Source organism: Pezoporus wallicus, unplaced genomic scaffold (genome assembly GCF_028554395.1).
Source record: "Pezoporus wallicus isolate ANWC-B61680 ecotype Strahan unplaced genomic scaffold, APGP_CSIRO_Pwel_v1 scaffold_7402, whole genome shotgun sequence".
NCBI lineage: Eukaryota > Metazoa > Chordata > Aves > Psittaciformes > Psittacidae > Pezoporus > Pezoporus wallicus.
In genome coordinates this window covers 937,038-963,491 of record NW_026641037.1, presented here as the reverse complement: position 1 = coordinate 963,491, position 26,454 = coordinate 937,038, and the positions used below count along the sequence as shown (strand labels likewise).

The window sequence follows — 26,454 nt, the reverse complement described above, 5'->3', positions numbered from 1 at the left end:
CAAGATGTTGAAAATCAATTCTTTACTTAAATCAAAACCCATGGTTTGGAGAAATATTAGGTTCTTCCTGACTTGAGAACAGGACTTGGATGTCCTAAAGGTGTTCTTCAGAAGAAGGTAATGTCCTTCCCAAAAGAGATGCAGTAGCAAAGGGGGGGGGAAGGGGGGGAATTCTAGATCTTAGCTCTAGAATTAGAGATAATTTAATTCTAAAATTAATTCCAAAGTAATAGATACGGTTTATTAAATAGTTTCAGTTGAGCTTTGTCTTAGATTTTTGAAATCTAAAATAATTAATAGAGATTGAAACAGCAAGGACTTATTCCTCTGACTTTATTTCCATGCTGAGGCAATTCTGCATGTTGGTAACGTTACAGTAGGATTGAGAGAGTGTTTTACATACTTGTTTTGCAAATGCATAGTCCAAACATAGCGTATTTCTTTCTCCAGCTGTGCTGCTTCATTAAATATTCCATTTGACTATTCCGTATGCCCCACAGTAGAAGTTTCGCTAACAGCATTCATTTGCTTTATTCATACACTAGTTATTATTTTCCTATTTTGCTGTGTAAATAATGACTACATCTTACATTGTTAATTTTACAGTTTGGGGTAGAGAAATTCCTCCTTTACTTTTCACAACCACCTTACAGCTTCATCCTTTCAAGCCAGAAGGCTGCCTTACTTTAGAACTTAGCCTTTAAAACTTAGGTTTTAAAAGTTGCTTGCTCTGTCAAAACCATTCTTTAAATCATGATGTTACTATTAATTACAGGTGGACAGATCTCTGCCTGTCCTGCTCATCCTGCCAGCTGATGGCAAGACCAGAATCCAACAGACCCTTGTTTCTGCAGATTGGTTGATCTGTGAATTGCTTACTTTCCCTCCTGCTTCTACTTCTAACTCAGCCAGCAGGTTCACAACTTGAGCCAATCTGCACCTGTCAGATGTCCTCATCCATCTCACTTGTGCTCAAGCAGCCACAGGGGCTCATTAAAAACTAACCCAGAAAATAACTTCTGTTTCAGAGACTGGATCAATTGGCTGAAGGATCATGCTACATACTGGATCATTATACCAGATGGGTCATTACTAAACCACCTGCTGTGGGTATGTCAAGATGATGAGAGCACATTTTATAAAATGTCAGAAATGGACAGAATGTGTGCATGCACTGACAGATCAGTAACCCACTTTCTATTACAGTAAATAAAATGTTTGAGATGACATTTCTATTTGAACAAGGTAATACACTAAGCCAGATACACAGATCTTCACATCCGGAAGTTTGGTCTGCCCAATTTGTAGAAGGGGCTGCAACCACGTGGATGTTCCATTGTAGCATTATGTTAACTGCGTCACAGTAGCAAATCTTTGCAAACAAAATTTTGGGAATAAGTACCTTCTAATATAATCCTGTATCTGGCAGAAATTGCAACGACAAGAAATGAGCCAGCATTCAATCTGCAGAGCTGAAAGATTACAATGTCCTCATGCCAGAGTGAGCCTTAAAACATCAGCTTAATAGAGAGCCCCCTTCTGACTGCATTTGTAGGGTCTGTGCAGGAATAACCTGATAAAAAGTGTTTCTGCAATTTAAGCAAAATATAAAAATCCTAACAAGCAATATGTGTTGAAGATGTGTAGCTTGTGCAAAACAGGTATCCCACAAGTCTACTAACATAAAAGATATTGCAACATAGCTATTATTGGTGTCTCACTACAGATCAGGTAACCTGCAACACACTTCAGAGGTTCACCCTATTAAGACAATTTGCATGTCTATATTCATACAATTCTAGAAAGCCATCATGTTGGAAAACACAGAGAGAAGCAGCACCTAAAAAAATGAAAATGCCATAGAGCCAAGATAAATGCATAAACAGCTCAAGTTTTGTAACTGAACATATTATTAGAACAAGTTAGTAAAAAGTATTTTAGGTGAGGAAAGGCATCTTCAGGTCCACATTACAATAATCTGAAAACTAAAGCTTCAGTTCCACCACCAAAGTCTAATTGCTGGCTGGTTGCACACTTGTGGTTCATTAGAAATACTTCGTCATAGGTAGTAGAAAAAGGAGTATGAACTGTGTGGAGTAAGCGAAGGAGTCCAAACCCGTGACAGATTCCAAACAGCTTAAATGAGAAAGAGGTAAATTTGGCATAGAGTTAAGGGTAAAAAACCCAAAACGCAACCAAACATTTAAAGGTTGTAAAAAGGGAAGTAACAGTAGGATAGAACAAGATTTTACTGTATTGCAGTATTACTCAAGCAAGAGATTTAACCCATAGTACCTATGTACAGAACATCACTGGTTGCATGGATAGCAACCTAACAAAAAACTCTGAAGCTGACAAAGCACTCGGATTTTTTTACCTTAATTTTAATCCTGAAGGAATTACTGTGGTTATTGGTTCCTCTCATCATTTTCATGTATTTGAGATAACCATATTTTTCAGACTACCAGTCTGTAGCTGTCTAGTATTGGGCTACTCCCTTACCTCCCCACCCTAAGCTCACAAAGGTCTAAATCTGTTTCCTGTTTCTTGAAAGATGCTTCTCTGGCTCACTAGCACTTTAATTTTTGTGGCGGTGGATGGGAATGTATTGATAATTTTACTCCAGGAAATATACTAAAGACACTGCAGCAACAGAGAAGACCACCTAGTAAACCACAGTGCCTGAAAGGGCCCAAATGCCACAGGCACTCAACCTGGGATACTTTTGTTTCTGGGCTACATGCACTACATATGACAAAATGAAAAAAAACGAGTTTTAATCCTTTCCCTTCTACTAACCCTTAACACACAGTAAAAGTGATAAGGAAAAAGCTACAGAAATGGAGACAAGGAAGCTTTTGACAAATAGATAACTGATGTCCAGAGTAAGAACCTATGTTGGTTTATACCATTTATTTTTATGTATTTAAAAGAATTAAGCAGCAACATTTAATCTGAAAAACTGCCATTTTAGGAAGGACATACTTGCTTCACATTGTAACCTGGTGTTGCAGATATGAAGTCTGACCACCGCCCATCTACCTTTCCATCAAATTACAAAACTTTTGTAATGCTTTTACCAATAGCTGGCATAAAGTTTCCCACATTACTGGTTTTATAGTAAAAGTAGCTTTCAGTGTTGTTTTATAGAGATTTAAAAGTATACTAAAAGTATTTACAGATGACAGCTTTAATGACAGCTTGCAGAAAACTTTTCCTCAGCCCTGGAGCACACCAAAGCAGCAGAGTAAACACAGGATCCCCATTTCAAGTATTTCCAAGCAAGAATAAGGATTCCTTTATAGAAATTAGGTTTCCAGACATTCTTATGTAGGTATTGAGGTAGTATTTACTTTTTCAATTTATTTTGTGTGTCTTCTGAGTTTTACTCTGGCAGTAGCTAAAAGTTACTATTAGGAAGCGTTTGTAAACTTTACACATTTTCTGCTACTAAGTTTCCTTTCATAAAGTCTATTTGATCCAGATGCAGGACTTCTGTAATTGTTTCCAGCCTTGTGACCAGCATTTCTGCCAGTAATTTGGTGACATGCAGAGTTGAGGAAATATTTACAGTTAAAAGTGGCAAAGAGTCTACAAGTATTAATACAAAGACATTCTTACTTAGAAAGCAGCAATTTGGTAATTTATGCAACAATGTGTGTTAGTTTTAAGAAATACATGTATTTCTTCACTTTCAAGCAGAAAGTCAGTCACACTCCCCTTCCTTACCTGCACACCCACTGTTTTCCTTCGGCTTTTGAATTTATGTAAGAGAAGAGCCCTGGTTACACAGAAGTCATCAGTTTCTCATATTCAGGTCTGGGTAAGTTCCAGGGCAGCTACTTGGTCCAACAATGCTGCTTTTTGGAATAAAAATCCACCTGGAATACCTTGTATTATGGATTCATTTTTGTCCCAGAATGTTTTAAAGATACTTTTCTAGGTATCCGCTATCCTAAGTTCAACTGAAAAGCTTATTTTCTACTTCAGCATACTGAAAGAGTAGGTTTGACAATCTATCAAAGAGCAGTGTTCTGCTACCAAACTGCCCGAGTACACTCGATGTCACAGCTGTCATTTTAAAAGGGAAACATCTGAGTTGCTTCCAATGAAGACCTAATTCCACTGCTTAGTAACGTCAGAGGCTAAAATTTACTCATCTTCATATGTAGGCAGAAAACTTGGTGACTTCCACTGCAGCAGCATTGTACTCCTAAGTAACTCTGCTTTCTTGAAGTTAATCTGATCAGTATTTCTGAAGTCTTTTAAGTTATTTGTTGGCATCCCAAGCAAGTCCCCTTTCCCCAACACTGTAACTACATTACCCCAAAATGCAACTTTGGGGAAAAAAGCCACTGGACAAACTAGCTTCAGTTTTGCTCCTGAAGAACTCAGAATACCGCCACCCTGTGTACACCAAAATGTTTAAGCCTTCCAAACTAACAAACAATTGGATCTGCTGTGAAGCAGGTGATGAGAATTTTCCACACCAAAAAAACCCAGGCCAACAAAACCACCACCAACCATGTAAGAAAGTACAGGCTGCAGCTAGAACAGCATTAGCTTAAGGTAATTTGGTCGATGAGAAACTTAACATGAGCCGGCTTCAGTGTGTGCTCGCCGCCCAGAAAGCCAACCGTATCCTGGGCTGCATCAAGAGGAGCGTGACCAGCAGGTCGAAGGAGGTGATCCTGCCCCTCTACTCTGCTCTCGTGAGACCTCACCTGGAGTATTGTGTGCAGTTCTGGTGTCCTCAACATAAAAAGGACATGGAACTGTTGGAACAAGGCCAGAGGAGGGGCACAAGATTGATCAGGGGACTGGAGCACCTCCCATATGAAGACAGGCTGAGAAAGTTGGGGCTGTTCAGCCTGGAGAAGAGAAGGCTGCGTGGAGACCTCATAGCAGCCTTCCAGTTATCTGAAGGGGGCCTTATACAGATGCTGGGGAGGGACTCTTCATTAGGGACTGTAGTGATAGGACAAGGGGTAATGGGTTAAAACTTAAACAGGGGAAGTCTAGATTGGATATAACGAGGAAGTTTTTTACTGGTAGGGTGGTGAGGCACTGGAATAGGTTGCCCAGGGAGGTTGTGAATGCTCCATCCCTGGCGGTGTTCAAGGCCAGGTTGGACAGAGCCTTGGGTGACACAGTTTAAGTGTGAGGTGTCCCTGCCCATGGCAGGGGGGTTGAGGACTAAATGATCTTAAGGTCATTTCCAATCCTAACTATTATATGATTCTAATTATATCAAGGGAAGTGCCAAAACACCTTGCCGTAGTGTTTTGTGTTTGTTTTTGAAATACGGAAGTTGCAACGAACATCTGCTTTCCTCTTACCCCTAACAAGAAAGGATTCTAACAGTGAAGCTGTTTTCTACAGTACATCTTTCACAAAGATACTTTAGTGTTATGACAGTAATTGCAACTCCCTTAAAACTACCATTTTTACATCCTTTAAGGGTTCCCTACATTCTACATGAAAGCAGCCCTAATGTACTGAACACATACTATATAATTAGGTGAATTAGTTATTTCTTAATATTTATACCAAGCCAGTTATTTACCTCAAGCCTACATAACATACTGCAACACACATTGATACTTAGCAGGCAAAAAAAACCCACAAAAACTCAAGACAAGATTCAGAAGAGTGTCTGTCTTCAAATGATCTTTCACACCTTTTGATGAGAACTGGAGTGTATACACAAAGACACACCAAATACAACTGGGTTGCAAGTTTTAATGTTTATTTCCCCAAGACAGCCTAGCCTGCACTCTACTCAGATAAATTTCACAAGCTAGTTTCCGCTGCTTCTAGTTTTAAACTTTAACCATGTTTCTGATGACAAGGAATGCTGCAAAAATACTCTAGTCCAACAAAGAGTTATGATCACAAAATAATCTTTATCCATTCTACAGTGTTTCAGAATTACCAGTTGATTTTAAAACACAAGGTAGATATAGATGCTAATGGTGGCTAATCTGGTACATTTTATTATAGCAAACTGTTGTTCATGCAACACTTGTGCTCAAAGGGGAAGGCACAGCATTTCCTACAATGAGCCACCTTATAAAGAGTTCATTTTGTACAAATTTGTAACATCACCTTTAATTTAGTGTGCAGAACCTCAACACTGAGGCAGTATTCCAATTATAAAAACACTTGCATCCTTTTTGTGCAAGTTTTAAAAATACAAAGTTTTCTCTCTAAAGTGGCTCAAAATAGATTGTTCACGGCTGCCTACATCTAAGATAAAAAGAGTCTAAAACAATTGGATTAGGCATAGTAAAGGTGTTCAAACCATGACTTGATTTGTACATCTATTCACACCTCTTTTTCGGTCTTTATTCGGCAGTACATATGCACCAAATTTCATTTTTAGAAGTTTCCATATCATTTTCATAGAAAACAAAGTTTGAAAACAAGTAACATTGAAACACAGCACAGTATTATTCTACCACAACAGAAACATTTGGTTACAGGACTCAACAAAATCTAAAAATGAACTATGCTGTAGATTACCACATGCAAAGGTCTTCATGTTATCTTTGAAAATGAAAAGGATGAGATTTTATTACCACATTTTACTGCTTCCTATTATTATGGCAACTTGTGTACTGCAACACAGTCTATTTGAAGGGAAATGTATGATTTTTTCATGCAAAAATCTACAAATTAGTTTTGATGATATGGAAAGCTTTTCGTAACATCAAACATTCATCTGGTGCAAATGCACAGGGAAGCCTTCCTGAAATTCTGACTTTACAAACAACTAATAAGCCATACAGGAAAGAAAAGTAACTAAAAGAAAAATAAGAGGGGAAAAAAAAACCCAAAACAAAACAAAAAAGAAACATAGGCTGCAAGAGTAAACCAGAGTCTGCTGCTAAACCGGTCTTTGTGTGTCCAGTGTAAGTTAACACTTATGAACTCATTTTGATGATTTACTAGGTTTATTATCAGCCCCCTGAAGGTGAATCAAGCTTGCATGCGTTCACATACAGCATCACAACCATACTCTCGTACACACGCCACTCCGGACTAGGAGCCTGCTTCAGGACCGAAGAGCCCCGTGTTTGAAACGTGAGCCTGGCTCCACAGCATTGAGTCCAGACATTCATTCAACGTTGTCCATTCACACGGTGCTTCATAGCAAGGCCTGGGCTCATTCTCCTTGGACTTATGTGGGCATCCTATTCTCTTATGCTTTACAAGGCTTGATGATGATAGTACTGCATTTCCCCCCAATTGCTCTAGTAAGTCATTGTTCCTTCTCAGGCACTGAAGATCTTTGACCTGTAGCCCTTTTTCTTTGAACAATCTAAATAAGCATTCAGTGTGAAGTTTTTCATTACATTTTGCCACTCATTCTCACTCGCACCCACTCGCCATCTTGACTTCATTTGGGCTTTTCTGTGATTCCAAATGAAATCTTCACATTTTCTTTCCCGATTTAATGCAGCAGCGGATCCCATGAGCCAAGATTGATGGATCAAACCTTTTTTTATTCAGTGCTGCATTGTACCTAACTTCCGAAATACCACTCTAAAACTGGAACCCTTCTGCTGGTACATTGGCAGATGAATTGAAACCAAATGTTCCGCCTTGTATTGCTTCAGGAACAAGGCTAGGATCTTCGTCAATCTGTAACAGAACAAGAGTATCGTGAGTAGGAAAAAACAAAAGCCTCATCAAAAAGGAGCTGGGCAATCCTGAAAAGCATCTCTCTCTCTTCTCCTAATATAATTCCTAACATCAAGTCTTGCCATTCTTCTTCCCCGGTTTAGTAACTGCACTATAATGACAAAGCGCTTTAGGCTGAAATGCTTTAGCTCGCATTCAGTAGGTAGGCGACATGGTACCCAACAGTTTATCTTGTTATGTAGTTTTCACTCCTGGAAAGCATTGTCAATCATGCATTGTCCTTATTGCCAGCTTACAAACCATCACGGTTCTTAAGAGAATACCATTAAATCAGGCAAGGATTAAGATGAAACCCATTTTCAGTTAAATAAGCAGTATACAGGTTACCAAACTGACTCTAGATTAAACTCCAAGTCTTACTGTAAATGTGAAGTGAGAGTTGCTAAACAAGATTTGCATACTATTGTTCATATGAAAGTAAAAAAAAAAAAAAAAGGCACAAAATAAACTTCAATGTGGAGGGCAGGACATGAATATAACTGAGCTCTACTGGTTTTGCAGTAATTTTCACTCCCCAAAGTTCTTCAAGTGGAAAACCCTCACTTCATGACACAGACACGACTGCACTTCCTCCATATGCAATTAACCTTTTTGATTTAAAAGTGCATAAAACCTTCTTTTATGTTACATGTTCAAGATGAAAACATTGTTGATCAGCACATCCTGCCTCTGAAATTCCCGAAATATTTAAAATAGTTTGTTTCTCAAGAAGCAGAATCTCAGATTCAGTACGCGGGTCAGCAGGGAGCTTATCAGATGTGAAGTATCAAGCTTAGAAGCTGACAGTCAAGATAATTATTCAAAGCCTACTACTGTAATCCCTAGAGATGGGGTTTAAATTAGGCAGATCTTCAGATGCTTCGTCATGAAGAACAGCAAGATATGCAATAGGTTCAAATAAGCGCTCATTTTTCACTGAAAAACCAAACAAATGTCCCAAAGCAGGCTTCAGAGGTGCTGCCTTGATCTTGAACCATATTTATAAACACAAGCAATTACAAAAATGGACTGCAGAGCTATTAGACACTTACATCATCTGAAGAGAAGAACTGATCAATGATCTCATAAGCCAGTTTGTAGATGTCTTCATTTTCATGGTTTTGTAGCTGTTCAATTTTCTCCAGGCCTACAAATAAATACACAAGAAATGTAATTGAGCTAAAATACTAAGTTCAGTCAAAACAACTTCTCCCCACTTAAGGCTTCATCAGAGTAAATAAAAACAAATCTAGGCATAGAGTGACTACAAATAAGATGCTGTTAAATTCATATGACATACTTAAATTGTAAAAGCTTCTTAGGGTTTTAAGGAAATATAAACTGAGGAATACAAACCATGACAAAATAAAAGTATGAAAGATCACAGAATCATTAGGGTTGGAAGGAACCTCTGGAGATCATTTAGTTCAACCCCCTGCCAAGGCAGGGCCACCTAGGTCAAGTTACACAAGAACGTGTCCAGGCGGGTTTTGAATGTCCCCAGAGAGGGAGACTCCACCACCCACCCTGGGCAGCCTGGTTCCAGTGCTCTGCCACCCTCAACCTAAAGAAGCTCTTCCTCATGTTGAGGCAAAACTTCTAGTTTATGGCTACTGCTCCTCGTCCTGTCACTGGGCACCACTGAAAAGAGTCTGGCACCATTCTCCTGGCACCTGCCTCTGAGGTATTTATATGCATTAATGAAAGCCCCTCTCAGTCTTCTCTAGACTAAACATGCTCAGCTCCTGCAACCTCTCCTTCTAAGAAAGACATTCCAAACCCCTGATCATCCTTATGGCCCTCTGCTGGACCCTCTCCAGTAGCTCCTTGTTTGTCTTGTACTGAGGAGCCCAGAACCGGACACAATAATCCAGATGTGGCCTTACGAGGGTTGAATAGAGGAGGAGGATCACCTCCTTCAACCTGCTGGTCTTGCTTTTCCCGATGCAACCCAGGATACTATTGTCCCTCTTGGCTTCAAGAGCACACTGCCAGCTCATAGTCAACTTGTCATCCACTGATACTCCCAGGTCCTTCTCAGCTCAACTGCTCTCTTGTACATCAGTCCCCAGTATGTTCTGGTATTTGGGGTTCTTCCTCCCCAGGTGCAGTACCCTACACTTGCCCTTGCTGAACCTCATTAGGCTTCTCTCCATCCAATGCTCCAGCCTATCAAGCTCCCAATGAAAGGCAGGACAGCTTTCAGGTGTATCAGCCAGTCCCCGCAGCTCTGTATCATCAGCAAACTTGCTGAGGGGACACTTCAGCCCTTTGCCCAGGTCACTGACTTGAGTAAGACTGGACCCAGTACTGACCCCTGGGGAACACCACTGACTACAGGCCTCCAACTGAATTCTACTCTGCTGATCACAACCCTCTGAACTCTGCCATTCAGCCCGTTTTTGATCCACCCTATTGTCCATTCATCTAACCCACAATTCCTATAATAATCCACCCTATTGTCCTATAATCTAACCCACCTATAAGAAAGTTATAGGAGACAGTGTCAAAAGACTTGCTGAAGTCAAGGTAGGTAACAACCACTGCTCTCCCCTCAATTCCAGTAATTCCAGGACAGTTCCAGTAATGACAGTACTTCCCTTCTCTTCTTGCTACAAGAGTTTAAGCTACTCTATGGAAATATGGTGAGGGCCAAGCACTAGGACATGCTCCCTTTTCACAAAAACATCTTTTCAGCACCTGGTGTGAAAGCCCCAAGCTGAGACATCTCAAATGCACATACTGTCGTTGGTAGCACACACGCCATCTATCACTGACTTGCAGCTTAATTCTAAAGCAAGTAACTCCAGTACAGCAGAAGCTGTTGGCAGACAAGAGGACAGCACACATGTATTTTTGAAGTTCTGACAATCAGAGCTTTAGGCATGAACACCTCTTTTCTCTTTCAACAATCAAGCTTTCCCTGCCTCCCTCAAGATGTTGTATTTTAAAGACTATTCTGCCCCATGTTAACAAAATCTCACAGCTTTTTATCTGTGCCCAAATTTAATATCACTTCTTTCATCCTTGAAGAGTTTCAAGAGCTAACTTAAATAGCAACCAATACAGAGAAAGTCAGATAGCCATTAGGAAATTAAAGCTATCCCATCTCTACAAATGTTATACATGCAATTTCCACCCCCCGCCCCAAGTTCCCCTGGACATGACTTGTACATGGTTAAGTGTACCATCCCCACACAAACAGGTACACCAGACTGTTACAAAATTGGCATTTAATAAACTTCATTGCCAGTATCCAGCTTCCCCATCATGAACTTAATCCATTTGTAAAAGCTGAGTATATTCACCTGACAGGCACGGAAAGGTTACTCTTAAAATAGGTTTTGCTTAAAACATCTGTACCAACACACAATAAAGCCAACTGCATATATATGTGGTGGGAAGGCAAACCATTAATTTCCAAATAAAAGCAGTCTTGAAAGATTAAGCATCATACCTCCACACTCTTCTATAAGATTGGCTATGGTTTCTGCTTCATCTTCAGCCATTTTTAATATATTACTTAGTCCATCCAGAACCACTTGCACAACTTGCGCATCTTTTACTGTCAGCAAATTGCAAAAGGGAGGAATTACATTTTGTTGAATTAAGTATGCCACCTAAGGGGAAAAAAGCAAATAAGTAAATCAGGAATGGGACAGAAGCAAACAGTGCACCATAAGCACATGTGCAAACAAGTTTAACAAAGCCAAATACTCAGTTACCCAAGAAGAGTACTCCACAGCAGTCACTTTCAGAAATTCTTGTTTTAAGACATTAAAATATAACATTCATGTATAAGGTTATAAATATATTTCAAGTCTAGAACACCCCAAGTAGTAGATACTGTGATTTTTTTCAGCATTAGACAAGTTTCCAAACTTATCTTTGAAAAATGACACCACCACCCCAACCCTGCCACAAGTCTAATATTCTGAACTTGGAAAAAAAATAGTATGTTTATACTCAATGGCTATTATTTCTGTAATCAACACATGCTTATCCATAGTGGAAAAATAAAACAGATTAGATATGCCAAATGACCTCAGAGCAGCCTTCCAGCACCTAAAGGGGACAAGAGGAAAGCTGGAAAGGGACTTTTTACAAGGGTATATAGGGGTAGGACAAGAGGTAATGTCTTTAAACTGATAGAGCAGATTTACATTAGATATTAGGAAGTTCCTTCCTGTGAGGGTGCTGAGGCCCTGGCACAGGTTGCCCAGAGAAGCTCTGGCTGCCCCATCCCTGGCAGTGTTCAAGGCTAGGTTGGATGGGGCTTGGAGCAAGCTGCTCTAGTGGAAGGTGTCCCTGCCCACGGCAGAGAGGTTGGAACTTGATGATCGTTAAGGTCCCTTCCAACCCAAATCATTCCATGATTCTATGAAGAATCTCATCAGAGCCCAAATGCAGTCATTCATAGCTCCTAGGCCATCCTAACAGAAGAGCTTCCATCCAAATCCCCCCTCCTAACCTTGGGTCATTCCAGTATTGACAACTAAAGTTCACTCTTAAATCTCTTGTGGAAAAGGGAAGAGGGTTACTGAACAGTGGACGAATACAGAGAGCCACAATCCTGGCACAGAAGTAGTCTAAAACCAATCAGCTCATGTACTCTCTCAAATGCACCCAGTAAAGATGATGGACCTTTTCTTAAGGTTTTACTTACTTGGTCTTTTCTTCCACTAATTGTTAAGTTGCTTATTGCCCATGCAGCTTCTTTCTGAGTACCAAAGTCACCCTAAAAATGCAACCATGAATAATCATTCAGTTTTTAGTTATGCAGCATTCTACTAAAAGCTACCATTCGTTACAGTTCTTTCTGCATGAGTAAGGAAGGAAAGTAACTAACAAATCCTGTAGATATTTGAGTCTACATCCCTTCCCTGCAACCATGTTTTTACTTTAATCTTGCAGAGGAAGGAAAATATGTTTGCATCAAAAAAAACCCCCAACAAACAAAACAACCCTGCAGTATTCCACTCTCTCACATTCCTTAACAGCTGTCACATATTACAGTGAGAGATAAGCAGCAAGTGTGTCAATTTTGATAAGCCACTGGACATACTGTAACAGTGTCAGCCTCTGAAGTCACTCGAGTCTGCTTACTAAATTTCAAAAGAAAGGCCTCCAACTGTTTTTCTCAGTGATCAATGAATTAGCAGTTAATAGAACTATCTGCGAACAGCTGTATGTTACTTAGGAGAAAAGTATTCCTTCAGTCTCAACCCCAGCTTCTACACTGAAGCAAGATATTTCATCTCTGTCGTGGCTGAACATATCGTATAGTTTTGTATTTGTTTTCCCTCCTCACGCCAAGAAAGAAAATTGAAAGTAAGGAATAAAGCAAAAAGTAGGAAGTGTTTAAAAGATAAAAATGTTGCACTGTTCCCATTTGAAAGCATGCCTTTAACTACCCTCATTTCTCACAAGGCAGATTACTGGGATCACAAAGTGGCTTGGAAACTACTGTTTTAAGAGACACTAACACCCAACAGCTGAATAGGAATACAGGTCACTGAAGTCCCAAATGATGTGACCCCTTAGCATTCAATCTCTCATATTCAACAAGCAATGAGAGGCTTGGAAACACATAAGAAAAGCATTCAGAAGTGTTTGCGAGTGACTACTTGACTTTAACAGAAAATGAAATAGAAGCAGTCATCTCAACAAGCTTTGTCTATTACACAAAAGCAGCATACATCCATACACTTATACAGAGCATGGCTTTTCCGTGGGAAAAACTGAGCACACAAAAGCTACAATTAATTTCTATGGCCACCTGTTTTTTGGTGATATAGTTTTACTTGTTTAAAAAAAATGGATGGGATAAGCCCAGTCCATAATCTTGTGTCACAGATCTTGATTTGGAATACTCAGACTAGATAAATGCAGTTAACACTAAGTTACTAAATACTGCTGTTGAGCACTTTCTTATGTTTCCAGATACTATGGGGGAAAAAAAAAGAAGTCTTCAAGCTTTAGCAAAATGCTGGGAACTAACTGAGTGCTGTTATCCAGACCTCTTCACGTCACAAACAGGAGTAAAGATTTTATCCCCATTGTTTACAGAACCAGAAAAATAATTTAAATGAGACTTAGAAGGACCCAAGATCCCCTGATCTGCTCCCTTTCCCCAATACATCTGGCACTCATCATCTCACACAGCACTTCACAAAAGAGTATCAGCAGTAACGCATTTTATCTTGCAACATACGAAAATTGCTCAAGTATATAGTCCACCCCTACCCACCACATTTACAGCACAATGTAAAAAAACATGAAGGAATCCAATGCCACTTTCCCCAATTAAGGAAACAAACTGTTAAAACCTTCATGTTATCTAACCTTATCTAGAAGATGTATTATCATTGGAACAAGGTTTGCATCTATCACTGCCTGAACTTGCTGCTGATTTCCTGCAGTGATGTTAGACAGGAACCACACTGCTTCCTGAAAAATAAAAATGTGAGAGATTATTAATTCAGATAGTCTTCCATACCTCCTTTTATTTCTACTCTGGCATGACTTTATATATGCATTTTCAGTTCTGCAATTCATGCAATAGCCAATCTTAAACACAAACAAGTTCTGTACTTGGTTTGATTGTACACAGCTGAACTAGTAAAAAGACTAGGCATACAGGCAACAAACAAAGACAGTCTCACCTTAGGAGACTCCACAAGACCCTTCAGTCTTTCACTGTCACCAAGTTACAACCAAGTACTCCAAATCCACAGATTAAAGGAAAAATTATCCAAAGACAAAAGAAGTCACATGGCTACAAGTGAGCATAACTGATTCCATGACTGAGAATGAATGCTCTAGCAGTTTTCAGCTGACAGATAAGCTTCAAAATGCACCAGAGCATTATGTTTTCCAGATGTGAGAGCAGTAGAAGACAATGTGTTCTTTACCTCCTGCATAATGTTTCTCTTCATAGCATCAAGTCAAAACACAACACATTACTTAAATGCTTGCTTTTCAAAAATACTGTAGAGTTCTATGATCCTTTATGACCCCTCCTCTCTGTTCGTAAGCCCAGGACTCTCCCCTTCCAGAAGTAAACAACAGCAGATGCTACGAAAGGGTGTAAAGAAGATACCTTTGCCCCAGTGGGCCCTCCCAGTCCTCAACAGTTGAAATTTTGAACTAATCCAAAGACTGTACCTGGATTCTTACATCAAACAAGAGTCCCCAGCTCCCATTTTAACAGGGAATTTATACGTTAGTCAAGAAATAACAAACACAGTTTCATGTACAATTTCAAGTATATTCAAAGTATCAACTTCTTTCAATCTTACAGTTGATGAATTTCTCCCTTCCCAGAAACCCTCCATCAATCCTACTCAATTCTTTTCTTCTCTCAACTTGCCTGGCATGACAACTTTTTAGACAAGTATTTCTCTCGACAAGAGATTCAGAAATTCTCACATTTCATTCAACTGCATCTCTCAGATCAGATCACAGGATCACTTTCATTAATGAACCTGTTAGAGACTTAGGATGCCTAGGCTTGTCCTGGTAGGCTTGTTTTGGGCTTTAATCATTGGCAATGTTGTGAATTGGCACCCCAAAACTTAACAACATGCCTCAGATGCACTCCGGAATCTGCACAGCAATATCAGTGCCCCCATTTAAAGCCTTTTCTATACATGCATGCACACACATACTCCCCACACCCCACCCCCAGCCTCACTTGGATTAAATTCCATTTGTCACACACACTCTCCATTCAAACAGACATCCAATTATCTCTATTTCATCACTTCCAAGAGAGTCAGCTCAATTAGTGACGTTTCACTTATCAAGAACTTTTATGTCAACAGCTGAAACAGTAAGACAAAGCTTGGATTTCATAAAAAATCAGTGAGAAGAAGCAGGAAACAACATTCTTGTCAAGCACAAGTCTACAGCTCCTTACAGATTTTTCTATGGGTGTTAACTTTAAGAAAAATTTCAGCACCCTGCCTGGTATAACCAGACAATTACTTAAATCTCTATCACACTACATTATGTGGAATCCAAGACAGCCAGGCCAAATACAGTTAGCTGCAGGGTGAAATTTCTACAGTTACTTACCTTATTAATTTTTTCTTTGGGATGTGTCAGAAGTGCTGGAAAATGTGAAAGAGCTTCACAATTCAGAACTACCTGTGTCTGTTCATCGGTACCAGTGACAATGTTTCCTACAGCTCTCAGCGCAGCAGTCTGAAAAATAATGCTTTCTTTAAAAAGAGTTCTTTTAATCAAAGATTTTTCTAGTTGAGCACATACTTCTAAATAGTAACGCTTAAAAAAAAAAGTTTTATACAAATTTTATTTCACACAGGAAAAAGTACTTCTTAAACTTCAACATGAACTATAAAAAGAAACCAGCTACCTCCTCTAGCATTAGATTTTGAGCAACACTTCCTTAAAGTTATTCAAACGTACCTGCACTTTGACTTCTTGATGACTGAGAAGAGGAACCAAATGAAGGACTATACCGGAGTCAATCACCATTTGGATCTGTTCATTGCCAGCATCCGTTAGATATGAGAGTGCCCAGACTGTATCTACCAATATCTAACAGTAAAAAATTATTTGTAAGTAGTGCTGAAAGTCTAATAAGAAAATAATGTGCTTGAAAATGTAAAACAACTCTCATTGTGAGGCCAGAATTGATGCTATACAGCAAAACCCCACCTTGTTTTATAAACTTCATACATTTCGCTCTACAGAAATCAAAAATGCAACTGCTGTTCAACCTATTCCAGCCCCAAAGAATACACAGAGGTAAAAGAAACAACAGCTAAGCAACAGCTAAACTGCTAACTGCAGCTTAAATTCTGAAGGATATAATGAAAGCAATTCAATTATATCTGCTCTTTTTATGAAATACTGGTAGACACCATGAGATATGAAAGACACCTCTGGAAGGAAGATAAAGCCCTAGCAAATATTAAACTATGAGCATGCAGCACTCTCAAACCAAATGAGAGTGCCAAACAAACTGCACATCTTACAGCATCGAGTTAATTTCTTCTTCCACCCCAAAACTTAAGGCTTTGAATAGCAGAAATTACAATGAATTTCCTCTGAGCACACACGTGTATTCACACACAGAAAAGCCAATTTCCCTAGAAGTAAATCTGAACACTTCAAGTGACAGCTTACACAAAAACTGAGCGTTATTTCAGCTGACAACTCGACGGATTCACAAACACAGCCATTTCAAGAAATTCAAGTAAGATTAACCTCACCTACTTGTATACAATAAATAGTATAATTACTAGCCAAACTTTAATTAATGTATTTAAACTTACTTTGGTAAAGCACTTTTGCCATTAACTTTGACAACTGAGCTACAACTTCACTAGGAAGCAAGCAATCTTCAACAATTCTGGCTTATATTTAGGCAGAACACTGACCTATTTCATAATTTCAGTAGATCTTGACTCATTTACTTCACTATTAAAATAACCAATGTTCACATTTAACAACTGTGAAGTTACATCTAAAGCTGATGTTTTATATATGCAGCAGACACTAATTTTTCTTTCATTTACACTGATTTTCATGACATCAAACTTAAGTGCTTGGCAAAAAAAAACAACCCTGTATTTATCTGTAAACAAACTGTTCACAGGAATACAACCGAAACTGCATTTAATTTTTAAGTGCAGGGAAAGTACATGCAAATAAGCACTTGCAAAGACACAGAGAAATACCAGGCAAAAATCATAATGATACTTAAAAATAAGCAGTTAAAAGATACCAAAATAAGTTTGCTATAATGTCAGAGATCATCACTGATTATTCCTTTTTTTTTTTTTTAGGAAAACAGTTCATTATGGCAAGCTTTATACTTCAGTTAGAAAAATTACATGAGAGCACAAAACTCTAAGTGGCATTACTTACATTTACATCTGTGTGGTGAATTAAAACACAGAGCGCTGGAAGGATCTAAGGAGGGAAAGAAGCATCTGACAGTTATTTTTAAGGCAGACAATTACTCAACTTCAGTTTAGTTACACTGAACAGTGAGTAATTCAGTCACCTCCTGAATAGTCTCCATTGGCGGAGGAGGATCTTTGTGGCGGCATAAGTTGACCATGACCCAGGTAACATTTCTTAAGAAAGTTATAGGAATAGATGGGCTGATGAAGGACAGCAGTGGTTTCACTACTCCAAGACTAATAACGTAATCTCTACACTGGGGTCCATCACCTGTTTGAGACATCAAAGAACTATGAATACAAAGCTCATCCCATGCCATTCTCAAAAAGTCTGATTTCTGCATACTTCAGTTACGTAACACATACAAAGTTAAAGAATATGGGCCCTGGAAAGATATAAATGCAGACAGACACATGTCTATAAAGATACCTCTATGATAAAGACACTTGCATAAAGCTTAAGTAGGATCTGTGGCTGCCTGCCCAATTACTTCATTCTGAACTACTCTAAACAAGGTAAATTAATTTATAACAGGCTGAAACAGTGGTAGGCAAGGGAAAAGGGGTGGCAGTCCCAATTATAAACCCTGTGTTCTTCCAACATTAAAACATCCTAAGAGCTAGCTGAAAATTGCCTGAAAACGGATACTGGCTTCCTCATATCTGAATATGCTTTTGTCACTGTCCAGGTATCACTACAGTTGCCTTGAAACCAGCATCTGACTTGTACTGAATGTGTTACCACTAACAGCTTCAGGCAGCTACACTACTGTGGATTTTGCTGGTTTGCTTAAGGACTAGGCATTTCTAAAAATACAAAACTGTAGAAGTCTCAGCATGTCAGAACCAGTATTAGTCCTCTGGCACTGCAAGCACAGTCAGGGCTGTAAACCACAAAACTAATACTTGCAGGAGAGGAGGAAAAAAATCAAGTGAAAAATCAAATGATCACAACTTACCTAGAATTAAACACAATGTTTGTACACTCAGGCAAAATTTTAGAACTTGATACACAACAGAGAAAACTGCAATAAGCAGGTAATTGCCACTCTAACAGCTGCCTTTTTTCTCATAGTTGAGCATCTAAGCTCTAACACACAAAATCCTACCTAGTTTAGTCTTAGTTCACCAAAAGGAACTTTTTTTAGTGGGAGGAGTCACACAAACCTATGATATTTCCTAAAGCCCACACAGCCTGTTCACAAACATTTTGATGTGGTGAATGGAGCAGTCTCAGAAAAAGTGGCACAGCATCTGAAAGACACAAAACCAAACCCCATGCAATTGTTAAGAAATACACCTCTCTTAAAAGACAAGAGTTAACATAATTAGCTCTTCAAAGAAATGAGATTTTTTCCTGCCTATTAAGTACCCAAGACTTCTCAGATGATACTGAAATAAACCACACAACAGTTCCTCTTTTAGTGCTGTCTTAGAGAGTCCACACTTCAAAATATTATGAAAGCATCTCTTAAAATAACCTGACATTTGTTTACAAGCCTCAAGTTTACTGAAGCTTGTCAGAACTCAAAATTTAGTTATATTTATTAATTACTGAATCCAGAAATTCCATGCTTCGTTATCAATCAGAAACAACTGCAAAGTAGTAACCATTTAAGACCAACCTCACCCATTCAAGTTGACAGAGTCAGTAGGTCTACATCTACGTTATTGACTGGTAAGGTATAAGAGGACAGGGGTTTAAATTTGTTTCAATATCTCCAGTTTACAGTACCTGATATCCCTACATCGCATGTTTACTAGGAGTAAAGTACATGCCAGTTGCTAGTCTCAGCAGATGCAGAAACTGAACCACTGAGGGATCAGCTGTATACATTGTCAGCACAGCGCTCCAGGCAATGCTTCACCAATCAACATCACCTGCAGTTCTACCAAAAGGAAGCTTGGTTGATGGAGCACACACAAACAGACACATGATAAACTGCCGGAGAAGCAGTCCTACTGCCCACAAGAATGCACTAAGTGCCACGTCAGTGTGTGCTTCTCCCTAGTATTTCCAATTCTGCATTCACTATCTTTTGATAACCATTATGAAGGTATGTGTAAAGCAACAGCAGGTGTTCCCACGGATCTAGTCATCTTGGCCTCCTGAATGTCAATACAGATGCACTCCTCAATGTGAAGTTTACTTTTATATCACTGAGTTCTGACTCTACTCAATCTAAAATTTATTACCCAAGAGATTTCAAATACTTAGATATTTCAAATTAGTATTTCAAATTAGTAGTAGTTTCAAATACTACTATGTGACAAAAAAAACCACAAACCACCAAACAATGGGACAACTGACTGAGCAGTACAAAAAGGATTCAAAATACAACACACAATTCTGCAGTTGTTACCAAGGCAGCTACTTTTCTACCCTATGCTGGTGTCAGACAGAACGCTCCCAATATCGAGAACTAAAGCTAACCAATGTTTCAAACATATTCTACATGCAACACATTTAGATAACTGATCCTTATTTTTTTCAGCCCCAGCACTAAGGTGCTTGCTTACATGACTTGGTAACAACAGCTTAGGCTGCAAGAAGCATTCCTTCACTTTGTATCACATATTTCAAGAGGCTGGTATTTTTAGTTAGTCTGCTGTAATCTCTTGTTATTTCTCTAGCAAAAATGATTTACATTGAGGATGAGTCTCTCTCTTCTACTGAAATATATCATCAAAAGAAATAAACCATACTTTCATGTTATAGCTATTAAATTAGCTAATACAGTGCATAAATGAAGACCTAGCTAAATCAGAGATCATCACCAAAATAAACCATTACTACATCTGGCACTCATCTTCAATCCATTTATAAAAGCTAGGCTTAAACAAAAGGTATTCTAGATCAGAGGTGTGGAACAGATTATACATTTATTAGATTTCCAAAAGAAAACTTGGGATGCAACAGGGAAAGGAAGAGGAGGATGGGAAAAAGGAACATTAGAATTATTAGCAAAGATACATACTAAAACCAAAGCTATATCCAAGTTAACAGGTTCTTAACATTGAGAGGTTGCAAAACCAAAGAACTGATCTTACAACCAATGAAGTAATAAAACATATATTCCATTAAAAAACAACAACAAACAACTCCTTTAACCTCAAGTCACCTGTGTTAAATTCTTTCACATCCATTGTAGAGAATTCAGCATTTTTTCCAGTTAAAGATTTTGAAACACACCTGGTCATTTAACAGAGAAAATGGTGCTAAAAACTTTCTTATGAAGACCTATCATTTCCTAAATATAAAGTTTGTGAGAAGCTTGTACCTGCTCAGCACTAACAACAACAACATAAACACATTATTTTTGATCACTGAAGTGGTGGGGGGGGGGAAGTCTTGGAATATATGTAACAAGTACTGACATTCCAACACAAATACCAGCACACCTCTTAGAAACTGTACTTACTACATGGAATAAAAGTTCCAAGCAGTTCTAAAAAGAAATCAATATACGAATGTCGGGGGTGAGGGGGGGAAACCATACAAAAAAGACCAAGCATAATTCCGTGTCTTTTAGTTGTTGAAAGCACAGTATGTTTAATGGTATTGGCAGCATGCACTGCAATACAACAGTAATTCTAACCATTAGAACTTTAAAGCTACTGGTATCTCATGTAACGTACACTTCATGGATTCCCCCCCTTAAATTTCAGGCAAAAACTTGATTTACTGTATTCTTGACTCTTCCATGGTCTCAGGAAGCTCTGCTGTTTTATTCAGAAAGCCTGCAGACACTTCTACTTAGTTCAGCTTTACCAACAGAAGTACTACTTAGACTTAGGTCATGTTTAGGTACAGAAGAAAATTTGCTTTGCTTGGCAAGTTGGATTTCAAGCCTAACAACCATTTCTTTCCATGCTTCATATTCCTCAATCTATGAAGGACAGCGTGTTTTCTTCAATTTGATACTGGATAAGGCCAGAGGGATATGGCAACCTCTGGCCTTGGTCCACATCTTTTCCTCCCTCTTCACAATAAGATAGGAAATCCCTCCATAGGAGGTTTTTTTTTTGTTTGGTTTTGTTTCACACTTTCTGTTGGGTTTGTTTTAAATTTGAAAACTGGAAACCAGCAGATATCAACTCTGCAAAAATAGTGTGAGTTTCCAGAATACATTACTCACCATTAGGAAACCCAACTGAATTTAAAATCTGAGAAAATGAAGAATAAAAGCAGGTGTGCGCTTCAACTGATGCTGACTGCCAGAGAAGAGGTAGAACATCTGGCAGGAGACTTCATGGGCAGGTCCTTCAGCAACTTGCCTGTGATTGACAACTCAGTTTCAGCCATCCTGGCTATCGCATGAAAGGACCAACCCTAACATGTGGATTGGTGAACATGCTTGAGATAGAGAGGAACGGGCATGTGGATGTGCTTTACAGTATCATTCAGATGATTTGTCTTATTTCTGTGGAAACTATAGTGGGTGCTTTATCAATGATCAAATACTGTTGGACTTACTAGATTGAACTACAGCCTGTGTTTGTTCAGAGGTTCCAGAGGCAATGTTTGTCAAAGCCCAGGCAGCTTCAAACTGTAAAGAAGGACTGCAAAGCAAGGGGGGGGGGGGAGGAAAGAATAAAAATTGTAACATGAGTTTTCAAACCAGATGCCAGAAGCACACTGCTAAATACCAAGAATTCTCGCAGTAATTAAATCATTTTAAGTTTTAGAAATACTCACTTGTCATCTCTTTCAAGACAATGAACTAAAATAGGTAATATTCCTGATTTTATTAGATCATCAATTGGTGGATTGCGATCACTGGAAAGCAGCTTCCTGTTCAAGAGGAGAAAACACAAAACTTAAATAACACAATAAGAAATTGTAAAACGATCTCTGGAGGTTCAGGCCTAACTTGCACTCCAAGTGGAACTATTGCTGACACAAGATCAGGTCAGTAATGGCTTCCTGTAGAGTTTTGGAAATCTCTAAGCACAGAGATCCAACCACCTCTCCAGACAAAATATTCCAGTGCTGCACTATATTCTGCGTGGGGAAGTTTTTGCCCAGTGCGTGTCTCATACTCTTAAAGATGAAGAAAGATTTGTTTTCTCCACTTTAAGTGAAAACAGTTCATCTCCAAAACTTGAATTACTGAACTATCAAAAAACTGAAGCCATTACACTTATTGCCCATTTTGGTTGCCATATTTTCTGACTGCTTTTGAAGATGTATTACCAGTCAGTAAAATAAAAATCACCAGAGTTATTATTCAGTTACACCCTCCTACAGCCTCCACCCAACAAGGGAGATAAACAGATCCTGGCTGCTTTGATGGGAAAGGCAGAAACTTGTTTCTTCTTTACTAAGGATATAATTTCAGAGAGCAAAGATTCATGAAGTACTACTGTAAAGAACAGAAGTGTACATATTTGTTTCAATTTTTAAACCCTCTAGCTTCACCTTCCTGCAGCAAAGGAATTAAGGAGAAAGAAGGAAGCTTCTTGGAGAAGACAACTTCTGTTGCACAAAATTTTTACTAGCAATAGGAATAAAGATTGTATATAGTCATCTCTTCATACATCAGCTGATTCACAAACACATGAAAGGCATGACAGAACAGCAGTAACTAGAAATCAGCTTTCCACTACTGCTTTATCCTGCAAGACCAGTGGTGTGTTAGAGGGGAAAGAGAATTTGAGATAAGAAAAGCCAGAGCAGCAAAACAAAATACCTTGCAAAACTAAGCAATCACAATAGGGAAGATCTGAACACAGATTATGTGAAAACTCTTGTAATAATCAGATGCGCATTTTCAACTTCTAAATAAGGTAAAGGAGATTCCTTTTATAAGTGAAGACAATTTACATCTACAAGCTTATAAAAATTAAGTGTACTTAGAGAGTCTTAACACTTTTGTCCAGTAACAAAATCATAGTGAAGTCTATTCACAAACAACTTGCTCAAACAGGTAGAGAACTCTACTACCAGAATTAAATAAAACTTCAGGTTCGGGGAGATGGGTCGGGCAGTGGTATTTAGTTTAGATTTTGCTTTTTCTTAAGCACTTCTAATCAGTTTTCTGTTGCTCGTATTCTAACTGTGTGTTTTAGGGGTTACTCAGGTAAGGTTTTCCTTTCCTGTTCCAGCTTCAGACCAAAGGATGGTACAGATTCAATCAAGACAGAGGAGCATTTGTTTTCAGCTCTAAAATATACTTTAATGCCTTTCCAACGATGTAAACTGCACTGTTTTAATTTTAAATTAGTTTTCCATTAAAAAAAACAACCCCAAACAACTAGTTACAATAGGAAGAAATCCACACAAACACTTCCACATTTCAAGTCAGGCTCAATTCAGCATTCTTCAGTCTAATCTGGTTTAAAGCACCTGCAGTAAATAGGATGTTCTACATGATACTACCCTGAGCTGATCAGCCTTTTTAGTGAAGGCAAGCTGCCCAATGGAAATGGACACCGAAACTGGTCTTTCCCCTACCAGTTTTAAACACATTAACTCTCAAAAGTCAAAGTAACTCCAAAGTCACCCAACTTCTCTACAATCTGGAAATCTTCCCTTGCACATGAATGAACCCTCTTGACCACAGACGGTAAACAAATGCAAAGTTGTAGCTTTCTGCTACAAAACAGATTTCTACTACAACCACTAGTTCAGGAAACAGCAGTTAAATACTGGATTTATGCAAGCAAAGCTCTTAAAGAGTATTTTAAGACCACTTCCGAAACATATACAACTGCACAGAATTCCTCTTAAATCAAAAAGTGGTTTTAGAGGCCTGATCTACAATAAAACTAAAAAAAGGATTATGCCAATTCTTGTGTTTAAAGACTTTATAGTCCTCCTAATTGTCTATTTTACTCTACTTGAGAGAACAATCAAATACTTACTTCTCTCTACTTGAGAGAACAATCAAATACTTACATTATGGTAAAATCTTACTGCAATGAAAATCCTGATTACTTCAAAGACTTCAGAATTTGGATTTTTCTTGTAAAGTTCTATTTATCAAGTTAAAAAAAAAAACAAAACCAGAAAAAAAAAAAAACACAAAACAGACTCACAAAAAAAAACAAAAACAAAACCCCAAAAAAACAAACCAAAAAAAAACCAAACCCAAACCAACAAACAGTTAAGGACACGCTTGTTCTAGTTAAATTAGAACACATTTCTGAATTTAAAAGCATGAGAAAATAAGAATAAAACCAATGTATTTGGGAAAAAGTGTTCTTACCTTGCAGCCTGCACAGCACTCAACTGTATACCCTGGTTGTCACTCGAAGCATTCTAAAACAAGAGAATTTAGACTTTTCATATATTTGTCACCACAACACAAAAAAAATATTCAAACAAATTATTTTTTTACCTGTACTATTGCCTCCAAAGAAGTGTTTTGCTAGAAAACAGAGACAAAAGCAGTTAGAATTTTAAAATGCCTTTTAAGTACATAAAAAGAGGATATGCTTTAGAGTTTAATGAATTCTTACCACTCTAAAGTCACCATCGATATCAGAATCTTCACAAATATCTTCATGAGGAACATTTCTCTTCTTTAGAAGATGCTCATCTCTTTTGTTCTTAAAGAGAAAAAATACTTAATACCTTTAAAACTTTGATTAGGGGGTGTGGGGCATGTTAAGAAGGAAACAGAAGCTTCTGTTTTAAACAATAATCAAACATGCTTTCATTGGCACTGACAAAATTTCCAAAGGGATTTCAAAATTTCAAGAGGTAGGAAAGGACTGCACAGAGAAGCACATTTTGGATATCACTTCTTCCTAGAAAAATCCTTCACTCAACTTCATGTACAGCAGTAACTACTTTTGCTGGAAGTTTCACGTGCACACATCAGTCCACACTGACAAGGCAATTGTCAGGGGCCAGTTTTCTGTTCATCCCAGAAGTCGAACAAAACAAGTTATGATTACTTTTCTAGGTTTTCAACAATCCTAGGCAGTGTTCCCTTCACACATTCCCTCTTCCACTCCTACTTGTGTATTGAAATGTTTTGGGAAAGTAAACAGCTTTCTGTCTACAGATTAGTAAGCACACCCAGTTTTCAAAGGAAAAGACATAACCCTTTTCTTAAGCTTTTAGAATTAAAAGCTAGCTGGAGAAGCAAGCACTATTCCCTTCAATAGATCACAAATAAAATCCTGAAGTTCTAGAAGAAAAATTATGGAATTTCTAGTACAAGGTATGGTAACATCAGAACTTCCTTCTAAACCAAGTACCTTTGCAGAATTAGTAAAGACAAATAGATAGTTTAACAATGGTATTAGTGGTGGACTCCTGAAAGAACACACAACAGTTGGGTTAGGGTTTGGTTTTTTTTAGCCTGTATCAAAACCTCTTGAATTCTACTGAAATGTGAACATAGCCAAATGCTTTTTGGCAAGACTAATGCCAAGTTATCTCACCTTTCTCAACTCCACAACAACTTCATTTCTTTGTCTTCTCATAGTCTGAAAAAGAATCAAAATCAGAACGCATTATGTTCTGAGTCCAGACCAAGTAATGACAAAAGGTTTTGAACTTTAAACAGTACTCATACACACAGGATTTGTCATTATGTAAGTAGAAATCCATCAGGAAATAGATATGTTTTTTTTTGGTGGGTTTTGGTTTGTTTATTTATTTTTTTTTATTTTTACTAGGAAATAACACCTCCTAGATCTTCATATTGAAGAAAAAAAGGGTATGCAGGATCAGGAATAAACAACCTGACAAGAAAACCCCCTGCACTGCAAGAGCAATTTTTATTTTCTCTACAGCTCTCATTAAGGGAATTCACTTTAAAAAAGTCAATTGTAAAGATACTTAAACTGGTTTACTACTGCTTGTGTTACTACT

General features: G+C 38.3%; 1 protein-coding gene and 1 non-coding gene across 3 annotated transcripts; both read right to left on the bottom strand.

Moving 5' to 3' along the window:
• Window positions 1-5,728: 5,728 nt before the first annotated feature.
• Window positions 5,729-26,066, bottom strand: KPNA4 (karyopherin subunit alpha 4). Of its 2 annotated transcripts, XM_057421813.1 has the most exons (16): window positions 26,022-26,066; window positions 25,089-25,178; window positions 24,968-24,997; window positions 24,836-24,888; window positions 22,324-22,419; window positions 22,102-22,187; window positions 18,792-18,878; window positions 17,726-17,895; window positions 17,587-17,631; window positions 16,120-16,251; window positions 15,766-15,894; window positions 14,032-14,136; window positions 12,353-12,424; window positions 11,144-11,306; window positions 8,739-8,833; window positions 5,729-7,647 (listed from the first exon to the last, which is right to left on the bottom strand). In XM_057421813.1, exons 1-16 carry the CDS (start codon window positions 26,061-26,063, stop codon window positions 7,549-7,551), a joined length of 1,494 nt encoding a protein of 497 aa, XP_057277796.1. In that variant the 5' UTR covers window positions 26,064-26,066; the 3' UTR covers window positions 5,729-7,548. The 2 variants fall into 2 exon arrangements, with proteins under 2 accessions (XP_057277796.1, XP_057277797.1); XM_057421814.1 differs by lacking the exon at window positions 12,353-12,424.
• Window positions 15,138-15,457, bottom strand: LOC130605991 (small Cajal body-specific RNA 7). Its single transcript, XR_008973847.1, has one exon. It is a non-coding gene; the product is annotated as a small Cajal body-specific RNA 7 (non-coding RNA).
• Window positions 26,067-26,454: the final 388 nt, after the last annotated feature.